The following is a 21645-nucleotide window of genomic DNA, read 5'->3' as shown; positions in this document are numbered from 1 at the left end:
CATTTTTATTACAAGAGCAGCACCATCCTCACCATTACGCACGCATAGAGCCACACTCCCATAGTCACACTCTTAACTCCTCAGCTCCGAGAGCGCCTGCATTTTCTTTGGGAGCCGCTTGGAGGTTCATTAATATCATTAGCATTTAACCCCCTCCCTCTTTCCATCCCCTCCCCACACATGGCTGACGTCAGACCCCGCCAGGAGTTGGGGGAAAAGCTAAGTGGGCCAGGGACGCCCTATTCCCCTCCCCGCGGCTGCCTGTCAGAGCGCTTCTGGAGATATTACAGGGGACCCAGCCCGCAGCGACATGCACAAAGTCACGGGGTAATGAACTTCGGAGACCCTTTGCCGCTGCGTGCTCGGCTCTCCCCGGAAACCGGGAGCTCGCCGCCTGTTCCCTCGGAAGACTTCCCAGCAATCTAGTTTTCCCACTCCGCTCTCGGGTTTGGGCAGCACCGAGCCCATCTTGCCTGAGATTGCGGTTGTCTTTTCCTTCTTTCCTTAAAAGAGCAGCGGTCTGTAGAGATCTGCCCACACTCTAAATACCTAATGTAGAGGGAGAAATTGAAGACTGAGAGACAGGAATGGGGAGAGAGAGGGATTTTGCCCTTATTGCTCCGTAGGAGACCGGTTTCGTGTCTCCATCTGTGTGCTTCAATACCCTTCTCTTGCCTGTCCTCCCTTCTTCCTCGATCTGCCTGTCCGTCTCTCCATTTGTCTGTCCATGCGTGTGTCTATACCAAGCAACAATCCCAGCAACTGCGGTTTTGCAAGAGCCGGGAAGAAACTTAAGGATGCTTAAATTTCCACTGTGGAACGAATTCTGAGCGCCAGGGGAGCAGCGCAGCGCGCAACCGACACCCACCTGTCCCGCCCCATAGTCTCGCAGGCTGGAGGGCGGCTGGAGAGCGGCGGCGCCCGGCGGCGAAGCGGGCGCTGCCGGCCGGGACTCGGGCAGCGCCCACCAACCGCTCCGCCCCGGGACCGCCAGCATGAGCAAGCCAGCCGGATCAACAAGTGGGTACCTATCGGGCCGCCGCGGGGCTCAGGCGCGCAGCCTGGGGCGGGCGGGCTGGGTTGCGGTGGAAGTCCTCCCCGAGCTCCGAAGCTCTGAGCCCGAGAGAGGGACTCCAGCGGTGTGTGCGCTTTCGCCCAGCTCCTTGTAAACCGTGAGTTAGTGCATTCCGTGGTGAAGGAAGAACAATTTTGTTACCTCTGGATTGCTTGATTCCCCCCACCCCTCCCCTGCTCTCTGGTGTGGTGGGAAGGTTGTGACCCAGGCAGACCACCAGTCCCGCTAGTTGCCTCCACTTAGCCGCCAGGTGCGGGTGGGGGTTGGGGGCGACAGGGGCGGGAACTAGGCCGCAGCCCCAGGCGGCAGCACAATAACACGCTTGCTCAAAACTCCGATCCCCAGAGCGCAAAAGCAACTCTAACTCTGCGCAAAGCGGATTTTGAATGGAATGCTTTGCACCCCGTTTCTAGTTATTTCAAATAATCCTGCAAACTGGGAAGCAGAAACAATTTAAAAGTCACATTTTCCTTAATCCTAAATCCGCGTAGGTCATAACTGGGGAATTTAAAGTATGGCGAACCGCTCTAGCAAAGAGAGGACCAAATCCCTAATCCCAAGGACTTTTCGAGCGGGCGCTCGGCAGAGGCAGGAGAATGCGGCCTGTTCCCTTCGCGCGCTTCTCCAGTTCCCTAAACTTGTTTAGCTGGCGGCTCTCCCTTGGAACGCCAAGCCGCGGCTCATCTCTAACCGGCCCTAGACGCCGGAGTGTAGGGCTGAGTGTTTGTGCGAGGGCTTTTGCGTGCACCGTGCCTTGGGAACCGCGAATGTGCAGGCCAGAGCCGGCGTTGGGCTGGCGCGGCCACAAACCTTGGATCTCCGCGGGGCATTTCAGTTCCCGCCTTTTGGTGGCCCGTGGCTGCGGTTTCCAGGGTCCAAGGCTGGGGGTGGCCGTTGCCGGTAGTCTCCACACCCCGGGGTGCCCCCGCCGCCCTTGTTGTTTTCGCCTATAGCATTTTTGGCGCTTGTGCTTTCCTCAAATAGCCCCTCCCCTCACTCTCATTATCCCGACTCTTTGAAAGTTAGGAGAGTCCGAGATACTTCTGAGGACTGATAATGAAGTCCCACTTGAGTGAGATACAATTCCTCCCCGCCCTCCCAAGAAGTGAGTTGTGTCCTCACTTTGTCCGTTTGTTTTGGTTTTGTGCGCTGCCGTTTTAAAAATTGGAGTAAAGTGAACGTGAACAAAAAGCGAAAAGTGTTTAGAGCTAGGGCAGAGAGAGAAGAAATCTTAGCCGCTGCCCAAATCAGAGCCGACACTGGAGTGGGACTGGCGTTTCTAGTTAGCCTCGGGCCTACCTGGCCCTCACTGTTCGAATCTCTGGGCAAGGGAGCAAGTTCGCATATATTTTGTGGCCCATGTTCTGGCCTGTAAGGGTCCTTCCCGGGAGGCACAAAAGGAAAGCGTTCCTGGTGCATTCCGAGCCTCCATTGCAAAAACCGAAGCCAACGGGCCTCAGCAGGCCTCGGTGCTTTCTTGCCGTGTGACAGGCCCTCATCTTCTTCCCTGGAAGTAAGGAGCCTCAGACCTTTTTGCCCCACTTGGGGTGAGGAGTCGCCGGGGTTGAGAGGCCTTGAAAAGTGAGGCCTCGGAGGTGAGGGAAGGGGCGCGCGCAAACTGGGTTTGTTGGGAGCCGCGCCCGGTACTGTGGATGGACTAGGAGTTAGGCAAACCCTCCGGACTTTTAGGGGGGAAAGGCAGAGTGACACTGGGGAAACTTTGGAGCTTTCTAGTTCCCCAGGATCCTGAGTTGGGCCTCGTAAGCCTCGAGCCCCTACGCAGATCCGAGGCCGCCGCAGAGGTTTCTCAGGCCCGCAAGACAGCAGCTCCCATGGCTTTTCCAGACTGGTGGCGGCAACCGGGCCCAAGCCTGCGTCCCTCCGGCCTGGGCAGCCAGGAGGTCGCGCGCAGCAGGCGAGGTCAGGCCGGAGCCTGGCCACAAGGTCTACGAACCGGGGCCTCGCTCGGTTTCGCACAGCTGGAGACCAGAGCGATGTCACCCGGGTGCCCCGCCTGGGTGGTAACAAGACCCCGGCCAGTCACCCCTGAAGCCCAGACTAACTTCTTTCAACAGTCTCTGATGGTAATTACAGTAATCGAAGCTGCCATATATCTTTAGGCAATTATGACACACAAAAAGCCCCGAGGGGACCCCCTGGTAAGGGAAGTTAAGAACGGTTTTCCAGCCTCTGGAAACTCCTGCCTGCCTCACGTCGGAGCTCGCTAGAGTTACTAAATGAGAGGAGCTTTGCAACGGGGTCAACCAGCTTGTCTCGTGACCCCAAGTCACCTTAACGTCGCTGGGTGGTGGAGTTTGAGGCGCAGACCCGTTCTGCCCCGGAATTTTCGCGTCCTCCCTCCTGTGCCCCGCCCCAGGCGGGTATGTCTATCTCTAATGTGCTCGGAGGTCTGCGCAGGGGCAGGGCCTATCCGCCGCCCTGGAGGCCCCGGGGGCGACGGTCGAGGAGTCCCACCGCTGGAGCCCAATGAGGGTCTCCCACTCGGCACAGGTCCTCTCTCGATTCCATTGGGGTTCTCCAGAGATGCGTGTCTCTGTGCTCTGGTTTGGATGGGAAGCGGGAAGGGGAACCCCCACTACTGCTTCTCCCGCGCGATCATCTGATGCCAAAAGTGCCGCCGGGAAGAGAAGTACAGATGGGCGACAGGATGGCTGGCTCCCAAACACGGACCCTAGCTCAGCCAGAGGACGTGTGTTATGCAGAGGAGGATGGTTGCAAAATTTGGAAAACAAGTTTACTGCTTTCCAGAGTGAGGGCGGTTGCTGGGTGGTCGTTGAGTTCCCTTGGGCTCACTGACAGGCCCGAAGGGGTGAGGGACAAGACCCGAAGTGGCCTCGCCTGCCTCTCTCCAGGCCCTTCCTCCTCCTCCCAGCACAACCTCTCCTCCCACCCTGCGGGAGAGGGGGCGCCTAGGCGGTGGTCCCCGCGCCGCGCGCCTCCCCCGCGGGCCTTTGTCGCCATCCGAATTCCCATGCTACTCTTTTTGACGGGTCACTGGTGGCTCTATAGGCAGGTGCTACGGCGGAGTTGTAATTGCCCGGGCCGAGCCCGGTGGTTACTGAACCCGCCTCCCCAACCCGGCCTCCCGCGTTCTCCCCTCCTTCATCCCCTGCAGCTCTTCCAAGGCCGTGGTCCGGGGTGCGCGCCCGCCAGACGCCTCGGAATCAACCAGCAGGTTTCCACTTCCTGAGGCCTAAGCCCCCACCCCACCCCCACGCGGCGCCCTCGTCTTCTCTACTCCTCTAGTCCAGTCGTCCTCACCCTTGCCTCTCCTAACCCCAGCCTAATAAGCGGTCCCCAACGTGAGAGCTGGGGGGAGCAGCTGCCGAGCTTCACCGAGGCCAAGCAGGCGGCCGCCCGGGGCCCAGACTAGGGGCCTTCGGACCGGTAGCAAAGGCGAAATTAAATGTAAAGAAGTTAATTATTAACTAGTATTGTTAACTATCATCATCATTATTACCAAAGTATTAATTAACACCTTATTTGATATTAATACTCCCTTTGTTTGCGCGAGGATGGGTTTCTAAGTCCCTATAAACCACTTCAGGCTTGTTGGACCCTTGAATCTTAGAGAAAAATAGTTTCTTCCCTTCTGAATTTTCCAATATTACCCTCTCCTTAACATTCCTCCAAGATCCACAGCCACCTTGGGCTTGAGGGGATTCCAAGGAAACTTCTCTTAAGTCAGGCAACTGTGGAAGCCTGTGGGTGTGAGGGGCAGTCTAGGGGAAACCAGTTAGATCCTTTTAAAAATTAGCCTCAGACAGCGGCAGAAAAACGGAAAGGAAGGGACCCACTCAGGATCTAGTGTAAGGAGGTAGGGCTTTAGGGAAGAAGACCTTCAGGAGTGGAGGGAGGAGGGGTGTTGTCCCACTCTAACCTGCCAGGGAATCAACACACTTAACTTCACTCTCATCCTGCTTGCTTAGCCTGGTTCTAGCTACCTTGGGAGAAAAAAAATTTTTTTCCTTTAATCATTTCTCAAAAGTGATCCACCAAGCATTTTTTAAAATAGGTAAAGTGAAAGTTGGACAATTACCACTACCCTTATTATCATTAATAATCCTAGTATTAGCATTACAATAATAATCCTAATAATAACAACCACCCAGCAGCTCAGAGAAAACTCGATTGCCTTCCAGCTGCCATCCCTGGTTCCAGCCGTGTTTGTTTTTCTTCTTTTCCCTTTTACATTTCAAGTTTGTCTCCTTGCGTACTCACTAACAACTTTCTCTGTTAAGTGCAAGGGCCGGAGAGGGAGGCGGCCAAACTTTCCGCGGAGCAGAAAGGCAGCGGCGGGCTGTGCTGCCGCCCCGGCCTGCTGTAATCTTTTATTTCAAAATGGGTCTCGGCGATTAGAGGAGACCCAAATACATGTAGCGGTGCATGAATAATGCTCATTGTAGGAAACTGACACTTGCTCAAGGAAAAAAAGTTTGGCTATAAAATCACTTCATTATTTGCTTTTACCGCAGCTTCGGTGCTAATCCCTTCAGAGGTCAGATTGCTTAGCATCTCTCTCCCTCTCCCCTTTCCTCCTTCTTCTCCGCCCTCCTCTCCCTCTCACCCCTTCCCCCCTTCCCTGTCTTTACTGCGATTTCAGGCCGTATTTTAGATATCCCCTGTAAAGTGTGTGGCGACCGCAGCTCGGGGAAACACTACGGGGTCTACGCCTGCGACGGCTGCTCGGGGTTTTTCAAACGAAGTATCCGAAGGAATAGGACGTATGTCTGCAAATCTGGAAACCAGGTACCTTAGCAGGGCCGCACTGCCCAGCTCCCCTCTGCCGCCTCCCCCTGCTTTTGTTTGTGCCAAAGTCTCCTCTGAGTTTCCAAGCTGCTGAGGAGAGACCAGGCCCTGACCTCTCCTTTCCCCTCCCCTCCTTCTTACCTAAACGCTCAATGGCCCTTTCGCTTGGGAAAGGCAGGAAGAGGTGAGAGAAGAGAGCCGAGTTTGAAGGAGGAAAGCTGAAATCCCAGCACCTCCTCACATTCCCCTTCCCCCTACTTTTCTTTTTTTTTAATCCTCTGATGGATTTTGACATTGAGTAAGGCCTGCACCCAATGGCTATAAAGATAGCCCAGGGGACCTAAGTACAGAAAGGTGAAAGGGCTATGTTATGTTGCCTGTCACCCCACCCCTATTCCTAGCAGCACCCAAGCTGGGTGCCCTGACCTGGGCCTTTCAGGGCAAGAGTGAAGGGCACAGGGCATCCCAGTCAAAGCTGAGACCCAAACTAAGTGCTGGCCAGTTGAAACAGAGAGAACATGCTGTATGAGGGGCTGTGCCCTTTCAGCTTCAAAGAAGCAGAGCTTCTTGGAAGTAGGCAGTGGGGCTTCAGCATCCATGTGACTTTAGCTGGGCCTTGTCAGAAAAGCTCAGAGTGCGCAAGAATAGAAGGCACACAAGGAAGGAGTAACTGGGAGCCTCTCCAAGGTTCCCATATCTCCTCTTTATCTGCTTAGAAGAGGTGCCTGGTTGATTGTGCTTTGGTCTTGAGCAGGCAGAACTGTCTCAAAGAGATAGAGGAGTTGTGGCATGGACTGACTGTGAGCCAGAGCTTCCAGAAAGAGTGAACATACCCCTCCCTCAGACTCAGTTTCCAGCTCAGTAATAGGTTTATTTCAACCTAGAAGAGCAGCCTTTTGGTCCCACACTTGTCTCCTTAGCCAGACAAACAAACCCTAAGCATAGAGTGACCATCTCCACTCCCAAGAAGATCCTGAGGAGTATAGTAGTCAGAAGCCATCCTTTGGTATCCAAAATGGTAAAATATTTTCATTAACTTATAAATAAGTGTATATATATGATGCATATATATTGTCTGGTGCTAGTGAGTTGTTTCTCTTTTTCTGAAGCTATATCTGCTCATAACAGTTTCTGATAGATTTGGGTTATCAACAAGAAAAAGAAGATATTGCATTTGCATACATTATTTTGAACTTTCAAGTCCTGTTACCTGTTTAATTGGGTACACAGCTCTGTATCAGTTTCTAGCTTCACCATATAGATACATCATATTATATACACACAGGGCTGTATCCCAGGAGCTCCTCAGGAAGAAGGGATTACTGTGGGTCATCAGATTTGAGCAGGCTTCTACTTAAATTATCTTTTACTTTTATGCAAGGCACATAATTAGGGGATCAAAATCTCAGATATTATGCTTGATATTTTCAAAGGGATTGGCTATCAATTCAAATATATTGATGTCAGTCCCAGCACTTGTAAAGGAGTAATAATAGATTCATCAGGCATGGTGGTCCTGTTGTTACAGAGAGAGTAAATGAACTGAGCTGAGGTGCTCATCTTTCTCTCAGGCTCCAGATACTTGTATACATTTGATCTGATTTGAAGACACTCTTAAGAACTAATGAAGGCTTCCATTTTGCTTTAGTATGTTTATCAGAATACTAGGAGGATAACATTTGAGGATAGACATATGAATGCATTTAACATTAAGTTATTTAAACTTCTTTACATTGAGCTATTACATTGGTCAGCAAAGATTCCCTGAAGAGTTCAGTTAGGAAAGAAAAATAATTTCCTTTCTCTCTTTTATTCTAAGATTGGGTAAATAATATTCCAATGTATTATTAACAGTAATGAGGATGTTTAGAAATTGTTATGAACCTCTGCCCTACCTTTACTTTAAACAAATCAACATATTTTAAATCAGAGGAGCAAGATCTCATAAAACTGTATGTTCAAGTGTGTAATTTTTCCTAAGGGATATTTCAGAAAATATGCTTACTCCAAATCCAGAGTATATGAAATTTTGAGATTATGAAGCAAGATAAAATGCATTTATTTTATTCTCTTACTTCCCACTGCAAATGTAACAGTAACAAATAATAAAAACACAGGAGAGCACCAAACTTCTTATGTATTTCCTATGTATAAAATACATATATAGGTATGACTCTTTATGTATTTATGTATATGTTTCCTCAGTCATAATAGCTAACACTGAATGAGTTCTACTAGAATTTTCCTCTATAATTTTCCTCTTTTAATGGCCAGTATTTATCCAGAAAATTGCATTAAGTAAAACATTTATTTTCTCATGCATCTCAGATAAATATTTCTAAGGCTACAATTACCTCTTTTTTTTCAGTTATCTTGCTAATATTCTCAGTCCATTTTATCATTTTGTCAGACAGTGCATCACATTATCTTCCTGGTCATATTTAATGGTGGGCATTTCTAGAGTTTGCCCAGACCTTGGGCAGTTCCCTTGCCATCCTCACCTCCGTAGTCTTTGCCCTCCTAACCACTCTGGCTTCAGCCTCACCTTCCAGGAATGGCTGTTTCCATGAATCTGGGCTGAGACTAGTCTTCAAGACAACTCTCAACATGCTGGTCTTAAGGATGGCTTCACGTACAAAAGCAAGAGCGAGGAAACAGGAGAGTGGAGAATAAATGGGAGATGTTTATCTGAGAGATAAATGAGCTCAGCCAGAACGTGACAGAAAGAGGTGGACTTAAAACCTGAAAGCGGAGAGAAGAATTGGCGGGAGGGAGAGAAGAATTGGCGGGAGGGGGACGTGGCGGGGAATCCCGGCAGGCAAACCAGCTCCTTCTGAGCTCTGGGGCCTCCTCCTCTGGGGCGGGTCGCTGTCTTCGGTCCTGAAAACTCTCGCCCCTGCTCCACCACCTCTGCGCCGGGAGGCAGTTGTCCTCCTGAGCTTCTCCGGTCACAGCTGAGTCTGGCAAACCAGGCGGCCTAGCCTTTCATCTGCTTGGAGAAGGACTTTCCTTCTCTTCCGCTTTCAAAGGGTCAGGAACGGTCCTTTTGAAGTACCCCGAGAATCCCAGCGCTTTCTCTTCCTGGATCTGCTGGTGCCCAGGGCCATCGCATTTCGCGGACCCAGGCTTGCTGCTCCGAGGTCTGTGGAGGGGTCCTTACCGCCTCCACACCGTTTCCCCCACCAGGCCCTGGTTTCGCGTCCCTAGTCTAAAGGCCCTTGGTGCTGCTGACCACCTGCGCTCTGTTCTAGGGAGGCTGTCCAGTGGACAAGACTCACAGAAACCAGTGCAGGGCATGTCGGCTGAAGAAGTGTTTGGAAGTCAACATGAACAAAGATGGTAATTAGTACATTTTTTATCCTTCTAATGTTGGTTGAGTAGTAGGTAAATTTTATATGTACAGAAAATAATGGCACTCCTATGCATGTAAATCATCTTTCGAGTACTTCTTTCCAGGTGCTCAGACTTGGCCTCCAGTTTTAATCATCTCCCTGCACGACCCCCCTCCCCACACACACACACACACCATTGAACTCCCTAGGGCAAGGCCCATGCCCACACAGAAAGGACATTTTCCCCACAATCATCCCCACGGAAACAGCGTTCCTGGGGACCCCACTCTGCTAGGGACACATGTGTGACATTTCCTGCCTCACATCTTAATTCCTCTTCTCACTTCTCATTGCAGCCCTTTTGTGGCCATAACTAAGCAGGATCCAGCAGGATCTTGCATTCTTGATAATCTCCCGGAGAGGATACCTTGGGCACTAGGAGACCAGTTGAAGGAGGGAGGGCTGAGACACTAACACGCAGAACGTGGAGTCTTTTTTTTTTTTTTTGCAGATTCACCAAGATTCCAAAATCAGGACGGCCACTGGTGGAGATCTGGGCTTTTTCAGGGCCTTCTCTCGGTTCTAAACGAAGGGGCTGGGGAGGCAGGGATACGCCAGTGGGTGCCTCGGACACCCAACTTCCAGAAGGTTCTTAAAGGCGCACAGCAAGAACTAGGTGGTCAGGCTGCTTTTGGGACTTAAGAGTGCAGTCCAAGTGCGTGCCCGCAGGTGGCCTGGCGAGGGCGCCCCAGGCCCGGATGAGGCGGGGGTCATGGCCGGGAGGAAGGAATGAGGCCTCAGGACGGGATGCAGAGTGGGCTTTGAAGGGTGGGAGGCCAGGGCTGGGTGGCAGCTTCGTGAGGCACAGCGCCCCTTGGAGAGAGCTCCTTCCTCCGCGGCGCAGGAAGCAGGAGGGAGCATCCAACCTGTTGAACTTGTGTATTGACAAGTTGTCAAGCTCGGCGAGCGGAAGATTGCCCTGAATTAATTTGTTTGTTTAAACTGTTGGTGGTAATTGTCACATCTCCCTGCCTTCCTACAGCACACTCCGAGACCAGCTTTCCCTCGTCCCATCCCCCAGAGGCCCTGGGCTCGGGTCCTTTTCTCCTGGGGCCCTCGGAGGCCAAACGGCATTTCCGTGGTGGGGGTTGGTGGTGGAGGTGGGGGGAGTGGTCGTCTAGCTGAGTGGGAAAAGTCTGTGCAGAGATGTTGTGCATGACAGTGCACAATGCTCTCCTTCCCCTTCGTTGCGCAGAGATCTAGCTACTGATGCCCGGAGGGTCTGTGGTTTCTCTGAGACCTTCCCTGGGTGGGGAGGAGCCCTGAACCCACAGGGAACATGCCTAGTTTTGACTGAGGCTCGAGCATTATCGTGACAGTTTGGGCCGGGCTGCTCTTTAGCTTTCTTTGCATACAGTGTAATGGTTAAACGGTCTCTGAGCGCCCTGCGCCATCACATTCCCTCTCCCTCTCTTTTCATCTCCCGGGTGTCCTTACCTACCCAGACGTGGCCCTTAGACTGGGAGCGCCGCAGTGTCTAAAGGCTGCGGAGTCTCTGATCTCGGGCTTGCGCCGGTCTGTCTCCGCAGCCGTGCAGCATGAGCGGGGGCCTCGGACGTCCACCATCCGCAAGCAGGTGGCCCTCTACTTCCGTGGACACAAGGAAGAGAACGGAGCGGCCGCGCACTTCCCCACCGCCGCACTGCCCACTCCGGCCTTCTTCACCGCGGTCACGCAGCTGGAGCCCCACGGCCTGGAGCTGGCCGCAGTGTCCGCCACCCCGGAACGGCAGACCCTAGTGAGCCTGGCTCAGCCCACGCCCAAGGTCAGTGGCCTTGTTGGGTACGAGAGCGCGGCAAGTGGAGGGCGGAGGGAGCGCACTCATTCCTTCTGAACTGGGATGGCTCAGGCAAAAGATGGAGAAGACCTCACAGGGTGCGAAGCCAAGCTCCGCAGGGAGCTCTAGGCCTGCCACTCCCCCTTTTGAGAAAAGGGTGTTCAAACTTTAGTGCGCGGTAAAATCACTCTTTGATCTGACTACAAATGTGGACTCCCTGGTCTATCTCCCGGAGAGTCCCTTTCAGCAAGTTTGAGGTGGGGCCCAGGAACCTGAATTTTTTAAAAATGCCTCTGGAGGGGAGGGTATAGCTCAGCGGTAGAGTGCATGCCTAGCATGCATAATGTCCTGGGTTCAATCCCCAGTACCTCCGTTAAAATAAATAAATAAGTAAATAGATAAACCTAGTTACCTCCTCCCCCAAACAAACAGAACCAATAAAAAATAAAATATTTTTTAAAACGCCTGTGGTATGAAGCCCTGTCTGAACTGAGAGGGCAGCTGAGGTGTTCCTGGGGGTCACAAGAGCAGACATCCGTTTTTAGAAGAAAGAAGTTGCCTACAGCTGGCAGAAGAGCCCTTCAGTTGCAAATTGCAGGGATCTAATCTCTTGGACAAAGTTATGCAAGAGAGAAATGTGGTGCTCACCCTGTTAAGACAGTTTGAAGAACCTGGCTTCATTTCCCATTCTTCCCATACTCTCTTCTGAATCACGTGGATATACACCAGGATTGAGTCTCTACTAGCAAGGCCACAGCCAGAACCACCTCAAAGGCTACCTCCTAGGGACTACCCTCCAGGCTTCCTGCTGGTACCTACCCAAAGCCCCACTCCAGGCCAGGAAGGGCTCCAGATCTCCCTCAGAGGAGGGCCACCTGCAGCCCCACACTGCAGGGAAGCCAAACACCTGGGCACATGCTCACACACAGTACTTAATATTGCTTTCTTACCCTTGATGTGTATAATAAGCTTGGGAAAGTAGTGTTATGAATATGTTGTCAGTTATGAATGGGAGTGCTCTGTGAATGATTAAGATGTCTAATTGAAATATTTCCATAATATACTAATCCCTTCTAAAAATACTCACATGCATATTTGTGTTTGGGATGCCTATTAATTTATACTTTTTTCACATCTATTTTTATTTACACAAATGCAAGCAGCTCTTGTCTAAATTGGGAGACAGTCCTGGCCCTTGGCTCAGCCTGAGGAAAATTTGCTGAAGGCGATAGAAAAGCCAGATGCCCCTCTGGAAGGAACAGGCATCCGAAGAATGGAAATGGGCCTCTCCCAACAATTATTATTTCCCAAACTTTGTAGATATTGATATTTGGTTTTTATCTCCCTATGGCAACTGCCTAAGCAGAACATCCATATTCCTATCTCCTTCCCTGGTCTAATAAGAAAAATATTAAGTCGGCTCTTCTTGCAAAGCTGTGGTTTCCTTACTCCCTGGTGTTTCTCTTTCTTCCCCACCCAGTACCCTCATGAAGTGAATGGGACCCCAATGTATCTCTATGAGGTGGCCACAGAGTCAGTGTGTGAATCAGCTGCCAGACTGCTGTTTATGAGCATCAAGTGGGCTAAGAGTGTGCCAGCTTTCTCCACGCTATCTTTGCAAGACCAGGTATGACCAAGCAGGCACACCTCTTGGGGGAATGGGGTTGGGAAAGAAGCAACAGTAGTCAGCCTTATGAAATTAGAGGTTACTAGGATAAATCACTAAGGCCAGGCATCTGTTCTTAACAAAAATGAAGAAATCATTTTTCTTAGCTGCTTGCTATGGGGTCAAAATATCTAGCTGTGGAATCCTTACTAAAGGAAATACAATGTTATTTCAGGAGAGTTGGATGTGGTCTACAAGAAATAAATATACAAGTTCATTATCTCTTTTTTAGTTTAATTGAAACATCGAATTTAATCACAAATTTAAAAAATCTGAATGACTTTTTTAAATGTTAACAAAATAATGTTTTCTTAAGAACACTGGAAGTGAGAAGTTCCAGTGTTTAGAAGAACAGAATAGAAGGTGATGAGAATATTCCCTGTGAGATTTTTAGAACTAGTCTCATTATTTTATATTCTCGGCTTTGTGTTTTCCATTGTGATGCTCACAGTTTTGGCCACTTATTTATTAGCATGCAGAATTAAAGAGTGCATTGCACACCTCCCTTGATTCTTTAAGTGCTTTTAGAGATTTTGTAAACAAATAGTCTGGTACATAATTCTGTGGTTGTAAATGACATTTGGAGGGAGAAAAATTATGTGCCATTAAAATTGCTCATACCAAAACTCAGAAATTTTGTTGTTAGAAATATCAGAAATGGCCTCTGTCAGAATTTTTCTACCCTTAAGGGAAAGAAAGAAAATGAAGTATTCACAACTATTGGCTGTTACAGTGCATTCATGGAAATTAATGACAAATTTCCCAAAAGGCCAATAAGTAGTTCCAAAAGCAAAGGATTTGTTTCTTTAATTCATTTGATACCTAATTAAAGCATAATAGTGCCCCTTAATATGAAGTACATTTCCTACAGAGAGACTCAATGTCTCAATGTGCTCAAAACATTTAATCTTCGAGCATGGGATGTTCTTTTTTTCATGGCCTGGACTTTCAGACGTGGTCAGAATTAGATACTGTTTACCTTGCATTTTAAAAGTATTATTTTCTGTACTTAATGCAATAAAACTAAAAATAAAGCATTTTGAAAATGAAATCTTTTGGTCTAATTGTGATTTTGGTTACAAGCCTTCACAATTCAACCCTTAGCTCTCAAAAGGAAATCCTTTCACATAAATCATCCCAGACTAACTGGTTTTTTGAGAGATTTTTTCAAAAACAGATTTTTCAAGATGGTTAGTTTTTTAATCTTTGATGAGCTTTACTAGTTGACTCTGACCAATTGCTCTGTGTATGTGCACACATGTATGTGTGTATAGGTTGGCTATTTTTTCTCAAAACAAGTGTTTGTAGACTCTTAAATCCAAACAAAATTTACTTACTGTCTGCCACTTAGCCCTTCAGTGGAAAGCCTTCAACAACAAGCAAACTGCAGTGAAGTGGAATCCAGTATATTAATTTGGAAAAGGAGCCAGATTTTCATTTTAAATATTCAGTAGCACATTTTAGTAGAATGAAAATGACAAGCACCTTGATGCTGTCCAGTTTTGAGTCTCAGAAAAATCAGACAGTGAGATGAGGTAAACTCAGCAAAACCCGATTAACATAATTACACTCTGATTTCCCTGTATGCCTCTTGGGAATTAGTGATCGCTCTCTCTGCCAGCCCAGCCCCCCCAACCCTCCAGAAAGGTGGGGACCCAGGCCTGCATGCTTAGTCTGGAGTCCCCAGTCCTGATAATATCAACATTTTCTATGAGGAGAATCTGCCTGCTGAGCTGCCGGTGGCATTTCATAGAGCCTGGGTCTATGGAGATGTTTCTAGGTGGTCAGGAACAAATGAATGCAAGGATAAGAAGGGCAAATCCTTTTCCAAGGGAAGCAAAATTTGGGAAATTGGAATGGCTGACTCTCAAATGCATGTGCTTAAGTATAGTCACCTTTTCAAAGAGGAAAATATGGGAAAATAAAGGAAAACTAGAATATTCAAAGGAAAAACCACCAAGACAGACATTTAAAACACTTTTTTAAATAATGAAAATTTACATATTGAAATTGTTTATAAATTTATAAATTACACGCTATATTATATTATACATCTATTGTATGACAGCTGATGCTTTTGGAAGATGCTTGGAGAGAACTGTTTGTTCTAGGAATAGCACAATGGGCCATTCCGGTTGATGCTAACACTCTACTGGCTGTATCTGGTAAGAATTGCACAATTTAATGACTTTGTTGTAGAAATTACCATAAAAATACATTACTGAAAAAAGAACAACATGTAAAGAATAACAAATTCCTGCTGAACAATAGAGTATACCTGTCATTTATAAATCTATATTTAAATGCAAATAATGTTGTTTTGTTGTATTCATGACTGCTTGCATTGTTATTTAAATGCAAATTACTGTGTTTGTTATCATCCAAGAGAAGATTTTATATTAACTTTCATACAATATAGCCAGTTTACATGGAATCAGATATCTTAGAGTGACAATTGAACAGATATTGATATGCAAGATTTTGTCAAAAATCAATATTAAATCATGAAAATACCTTCATATTAGAGGATTTATTCCATATTTTTATTCTAGGCATGAATGGTGACAACACAGATTCCCAGAAGCTGAACAAGATCATATCTGAAATACAGGCTTTACAAGAGGTGGTGGCTCGGTTTAGACAACTACGGTTAGATGCCACTGAATTTGCCTGTCTAAAATGCATCGTCACTTTCAAAGCTGGTAAGCAGACACAAACTGCTGTCTCTTCTCCTTCCCTTGTTTTGCCACCTCACTAATTCAGCCACCTCCAAGTTCAGAATGACTCTTGCAAAAAGAGATGATGGTTTTCAAGGGAATTGATGCTCTTAGTCTGGCTCCATTTTTGATAGCCATGGGGACCTGCATGTTCTCCTGCTGCCCATCCACTTCCAGAGAGTGCTTTCCCCATCTGCATTTCCTGTGATGCCTATCATAGTTTCCTGGTCTTCATTTCTAGTTCCTACACACAGTGGTTCTGAACTGAGAAGTTTCCGGAATGCTGCCGCCATCGCAGCTCTTCAGGATGAGGCTCAGCTAACTCTCAACAGCTATATCCATACCAGGTGACCCTTGTTTGCCTTGAAAGTGTACTTAAGAAAATTGCTTCCATTGTGAATATGTGAGCAGGCAGTAAAGAGCAAGTTGAAACACTGTGATTAATTATATTGTCTCCAGCCAGTTAATTTAGTTAGAATCTATGTCCTCACCTATTCTGAAGGATGGGTGAGAGGAGCAAATCAAATTAGATTATCAAAGTGAAAGGGCTACCAGCCACCCAGCCGCTGTCCCGGATAAACAAGTTGATCCATCAAAATAGTTGAACAGGGGGAGGGTGTAGCTCAGTGGTAGAGTGCACATTTAGCATGCACAAGATCCTGAGTTCTAATCCCCAGTACCTCCATTAAATAAACAAACAAACCTAATTACCTCCCCCGCCAGAACAAGCCCCACAAAATAATTGAACACATTTAGGTGAATGGACCCAGATATGGACAAGGTAAAAAATGAAGGTTAAAGTGTTATATAGGCTGATATATTAGAGAGTGGTCACATGATCCTCTAAAAAAGACAGGTGCCTTTCTTTGGATGCCGATCCCATAGAGGACCAGAGAACTTTCTAAAGACGTTACCTTTAACCCCATCATAACTGCTGTCTGGCTTTGGTGACTGGTATCTTTTGAGCCGTTCTGGGTCATAGCATCCACCAGGTTACTTCTGGCCAAGCATGGCTCACTGACAGAGACTGTTCTTGGCTATTTATAGAAACTCTCAGTTACTGGGGTTCCAGCAGTGCTCCTCGTAACCCACCAAATGGACAAATCCACCAAGAGGTGTAGACCTTCTGCTTCCATTTTCAGATGAAAAAAGCAAGGCTTTTAAAGAGCAGTGGAACCTACCAGGTGTTGATTTAGTGAAGACTTTGCTGAGTACTCACTTTGTGCAGGGCTCCTGGTGAGCACTGTGGGACATGAGAAAGGACAAGACACTGCCACTTATCATTGCAGGAAGTAGGCAGAAGTGTTACTCCAACTCAGACCAGGGGAAAGAAAAAGCAAAGTGGGGAGTGAGAGAGATAAATTCTAGTTGGAGGGGCTGAGAAAAAAAATCTGGAAAGTCTGGTGGATACAGAAGAAGATATGTAAGCTGGTCCTTGAATGGTAGGGCTCCAGCAGGGTGGGGTGGCCAAGAGGAGCCAGAAGAGGGGCTGGTAGAGGTGCCTTGGGAGGTGCCAGAGAGGAAAGTAAGGAGAGTCTGAGAGAGCTTAACATCCCAGGAGCTACTTCTAGGGCTACCTGAGAGAGTTAAACCACAAATTAATAGAAGTCTCTTTTAAAGAAACTACAAGTGTACTACTTCTCCCTCACCCTCAAAACATGAGGTTATTCATGGAAGGAATACATCAGCTTTGACATGAACTTTTTATTTCATGATGTCAGTTACAGCTATAATTTAGTATTAATGTCAAGAGTCATACATGTGACAAAACTGACTATGCCTTACTTCTTAGCTCCTTCAAATTAATGAACATTATTCTGTAGCACTTTACTGTCAAGAAAAATAATATCTGAAATTGAAATGAAAAGTTAACATTGCAAACTGAGCTAATTGTGCATTAATTGTCAAAACTGCAAACTGAGCTAATTGTTACAGCGCTATAAGTGATTTCTCTATCTAGGACATCAGAAGAAGGCTAGAAATTGGCATTTCACACAAACTACATCTTATAACCAAAGAGCACATACACGAATCTGTGACAAAACACTTACACCTGAAGAGAAAATTTTCTTATGTATGCTGATGGATGATCAGGGGCATAGATATTCTACAAAATAATTTTGAGTAGTCAGAGAGTCTCTCTGTCTCTGTCTCTGTCTCTGTCTCTCTCTCTCTCACACACACACACACACACACACTGTTATGTTTCTGAGTAGTACAATACTCCACATATAATAAACAATTTGCATTGACTGACTAACCAGCCCCTTCCTAACTAGAGAATTAAAGAATTGGGTGAGTAGGGGAGTAGATAATCTACTCACAGAAAATAAAGAGTTAATTATCTATGGAGTCTCCAAAATCCACCCTTTCTGAAAGTAACTATTTCCCACGGTGAGAAATTTCAGCATGCTGGGTGGGTGCTGCAGACATGGTGGGGGCTTGTGTGCCACTGCTTCCCACCCACTGCAGGGAGCTTCTCTGCCTGCCTTTGGAGGGAAACAGAGCTATTGAAGAGTGTAGGTAGCCAAGGCGAAAGGGAGACATGGGTCATGGGATTGCTTTCCAAGAAACATAGGAGATGCTTTCAGCAAGGAGAGCAAGTGGTGGGATTTAAGTATTTTTTAAAATGTAGAGGATCTCCACCATGTCCATACCACATTATTAAATTTGGCCTGGTGGTCCCTGTCCGTGGGTGGTCGTGAAGCTGGGTAGTGAAAGAGCCAAATGAGGTCTTAAGCGGCCCAGAATGAATTATCAACTTAGTATCAGGTTGAAGAGAAGGAGTCTCTTGTGCCCAGAGCTAAGAGACAAGTATGAAAGTTGCTCGCCTGGACTCTATTGGGCAGTTAAACTCAATGTTCAGCTAGCTCAATGTTCTTAATTCCTGTGTAGGAATTTGTATATCTGTCAGTTTCTAGAACCTATGGCCATGGGTTGAACCTGGCTGAGTTACAGATAAGTGTCCCCGAAGCTCAGTCTTTAGGGTGGTTTGTGTCACTGGAAAGAGCCCTCCTGGTGGACTGTATTGATACCTGTTCCAAGCTGTTGATTGAAGAAGCATCAGGGCTGCAGTGAGGACGTCGCTTATATGCGTTGAAAGGCAGCAGAAAATTGAGCTTGCACATCTGAGCACAGATGTATGTTGGACATCAAGAGGGGAAATTGTTCAGCAATTTCTCACATCTTTAATTATATGCCAATTTCATTGACATGAAAGTTGGGTGGCACTGCCACCCAACAGAACTTAATCTTTAATTTGCAGCGTAATAAGGGTGGAATTATTCCTGAGAGTGACTAAGTATAGTGATTGAATAATAATTTGGAGAATTGCTTAGAAAAAGAATCCATTTTATTTGAGAGAAATAGTCTGGTGAGAATCAGAAAATGTGGATATTGTTACTAGTTTTATCATCAATACCATTGGCTGGTTTCTACACTGGCAACCTTAAGTTTATTATTTGGCCTAAACTTAGTACCATGCTTTTTAAAATTATTTTTTCTCCAAACAACATGCAACCCCTTTGCTATGTAGAGACAGTCACCGTGCTTTTGGCAGCATTGTTATGGTCTCCATGCCTCGATTATTCCATCTGTGAAACAGGGACAGTAGTGCCTCGTTAGGACTCTGTTGCAGGGATAGTATGTTGTTAAACAGGCCTGATCAGGAAATCATGCTGAAGATGGTGTGTGTTCAAGGGTGAGATATTAACCCTGTTAGTAATGGATCTTACCTTGCTTTCATGGCCTCTCCTATTCCAGATATCCCACTCAACCCTGTCGCTTTGGAAAACTCCTGTTACTTTTGCCAGCTTTACGTTCCATTAGTCCATCAACCATAGAAGAAGTGTTTTTCAAAAAAACCATTGGCAACGTACCAATTACAAGACTGCTTTCAGATATGTACAAATCCAGTGATATCTAAGCTCTTCAAGTCCCCACTTTCCAAGATGGGACAGTATCTGATGAACTTCTACCCTTGGAGAACAAGTCTCAACTAACAAACCCTTCAGGAAGCATAAACCTGGAAATGTGTAGCCTTCAAGAAAAAAATGTCGATGGACACAAAACAGTTCCAGTAGCTTTGACCTGCTGCTTCACCCAGGATAGGGTGGCCCAGGAGGGAAGGGAGTGTGACAGGATGGCCTGAGCAGGAACTCACTGCTGCCATGCCCTGGGAAGAGGGCCGAACTGGGGGTTGCCACAGGCGATGCCATTCTGCCTCTTACCTGGAAGATTGGGCTGAAATATCAAAAGTTGAATTGCAGGTAGAACTTTCTTTTCCCTTTTAGCATATAAAGTTGGGTACCGAATATAGCTCAGTGTATAACATCATACAGCAGCCTTCAGAACAACTATCTTACGTTGGAGAATTTATTTTAAAAATAATGGTTAGGTTTTAAATCAAAAGTTTTATCAAAATTTCCCCTTCTATTGTACTACATCATGAAGTGGCCTTCAGAACTGAGTTAATAAATGAAAGGTAGTTTATGCTGTGAGATTTTCTTTTTCTTTGTCTTCTTCCTTTCTCTTTCTTTCCTCCTCCTCCTCCTTCTCTTCCTCCTTTTCTTCTTCCTCCTCCTCCCCTTGTCCTTCTTCTTCTTAATACCATAGGCCAAGCAACCTTGTCAAAGAAATTGGTGGACGAAAATGAGATTCTCACCAGGACTTCACGTTGGATAACATCTCAAAAACAAAAGAGCTTTACTAAAAGAACACAAGTTGAGGGAGGAAGAATAAAAACAGCAAAACCAAATAAAGTGGAGATGAATAATGGAGTGAGGGAGACTGCTGTCCCGTTAACATAGTGCTGAAACCAAAGGCAATGGGGATGCAAGCTCGTGTTTCAGCAAGTCACACCAGACAGTAAATGAACAGAGACATGAGGCCAGAAGGAACTTCAAGGAGATGAATGCCAAAAGGCTTCTTGATTCATTGCTAACTGCCTGAGACTCTTCAATACCTTTCAGAAAACTGGTTTCTAGTAAAGCTTTGTACGCCTGCACGTGTGCACACATACACTTCGTCCTACACTATAAGCTGCTCCTTTGGTATGAATTTCTACTTATGGAAATGTAGAAACAAACATTTAAAAATAGCTGCTGTACTTTTCACATTTTGATTTATTAGATACTAGCACTGAGGGAAAATATTCAACACTTGGACTATCATAGGATGAGTAAAACTTTTCTTGTACAAAGTGAATTAACTTGATTTGTGAAGTTAAAATGTTGTACTCATTGTATTTACAAAGAATAAAAGGTATATTGAATTTAAATGAACTCTGCCTAATTTCTTAGCCTCCCTCCCTGGCTGATTCTCATCCACCAGATACAAGGTGGCGGTGGCAGCTGGTGTAAAAACTGAAGTTTGGAGCACTGCAGCCTGAAGAACTGAACCACAAAGGCAATTTCCTTTTTACAGTGAATCCCATTTGTAAAATGATGAATAAAGAAATAAAACATAAGATTCCGTTCTCTGCAGCTCTCAAATGTAATTGCATCTGTTAGAAAAATTGCTGTGTGAGGAAGAAAGAGGCCGATTAACAGAGTCTTCATTCACTCACTCCTCTGTTTCTAATTCTCTTGCCAACATTTCAGTCCTGACCAGGAACTTGAAATTATTTAATGATCAAAAAAATAAAGTGTGGAGAACCATTTTGGTGAGTAAGATGTGGAAGGAGCAGTAGAAAGTGCATTCAAATGTTCTCAGAGAATCTCAGGGCACTGGTTCCACAGCCAGAGGCCAGTGATGGAAATCAGAGGTGCCCAAGGCCATGGGCTCCATGGGCTCCTTCTGGGCAGCATCTCCAGCAGGAGTCTAGGGCAGAGGCACTAGCAGCTCTTGGTTAAAATGACCTTGCACAGAGCATGTGTACCAGATCAATGTCATCCACTCCTTGTCTGCTGATTCTACCGAGAAGTTCATCTCAAAGGAATAGGTACTCGAAGATGTGTACAAGAATGTTCCTTGCAACACTGTTCATATTTAACAACCAAAATGTCCACCAGTGGAGAATAGATACATTGTGGTAAATACAGACAGTCTTACAATAGTTAAAGTGAATGGACTAGGGCTGACGTATCAACATAGGTGAATCTGAAATACGGTGTTAGGCAAGGGTGGGAAGTGAATCCCAGAGGGTAGATACAGCTTGGTATTTATATAAAGTTTTGTAACCTGCAGAACAATACTTGATCATGTTGATAGATATATAAATGTATAGCAAATGTTTAAAACAAATAAAA

General features: G+C 46.5%; 1 protein-coding gene across 1 annotated transcript; it reads left to right on the top strand.

Moving 5' to 3' along the window:
• The first annotated feature begins 964 nt into the window (after window positions 1-964).
• On the top strand, window positions 965-20675 carry NR2E1 (nuclear receptor subfamily 2 group E member 1). Its single transcript, XM_064486806.1, has 9 exons — window positions 965-1020; window positions 5700-5845; window positions 9097-9184; window positions 10767-11002; window positions 12495-12641; window positions 14749-14845; window positions 15233-15382; window positions 15639-15744; window positions 19160-20675. The coding sequence occupies exons 1-9, from the start codon at window positions 996-998 to the stop codon at window positions 19320-19322; spliced, it is 1158 nt and encodes a 385-aa protein (XP_064342876.1). The 5' UTR covers window positions 965-995; the 3' UTR covers window positions 19323-20675.
• Window positions 20676-21645: the final 970 nt, after the last annotated feature.

Source organism: Camelus dromedarius, chromosome 6, assembly GCF_036321535.1.
Source record: "Camelus dromedarius isolate mCamDro1 chromosome 6, mCamDro1.pat, whole genome shotgun sequence".
Classification (NCBI taxonomy): domain Eukaryota; kingdom Metazoa; phylum Chordata; class Mammalia; order Artiodactyla; family Camelidae; genus Camelus; species Camelus dromedarius.
This window is presented reverse-complemented; position numbering and strand designations above follow the sequence as displayed.

What these genes read in the sequence shown, in the direction of transcription:
- NR2E1 (XM_064486806.1), top strand. Translation starts at nt 996, where the DNA reads ATGAGCAAGCCAGCCGGATCAACAA. An exon ending in CGCTATCTTTGCAAGACCAG is followed by an intron (nt 12,642 to 14,748) that starts GTATGACCAAGC and finishes ATTGTATGACAG; the next exon opens with CTGATGCTTTTGGAAGATGC. An exon ending in AACAGCTATATCCATACCAG is followed by an intron (nt 15,745 to 19,159) that starts GTGACCCTTGTT and finishes CTCCTATTCCAG; the next exon opens with ATATCCCACTCAACCCTGTC.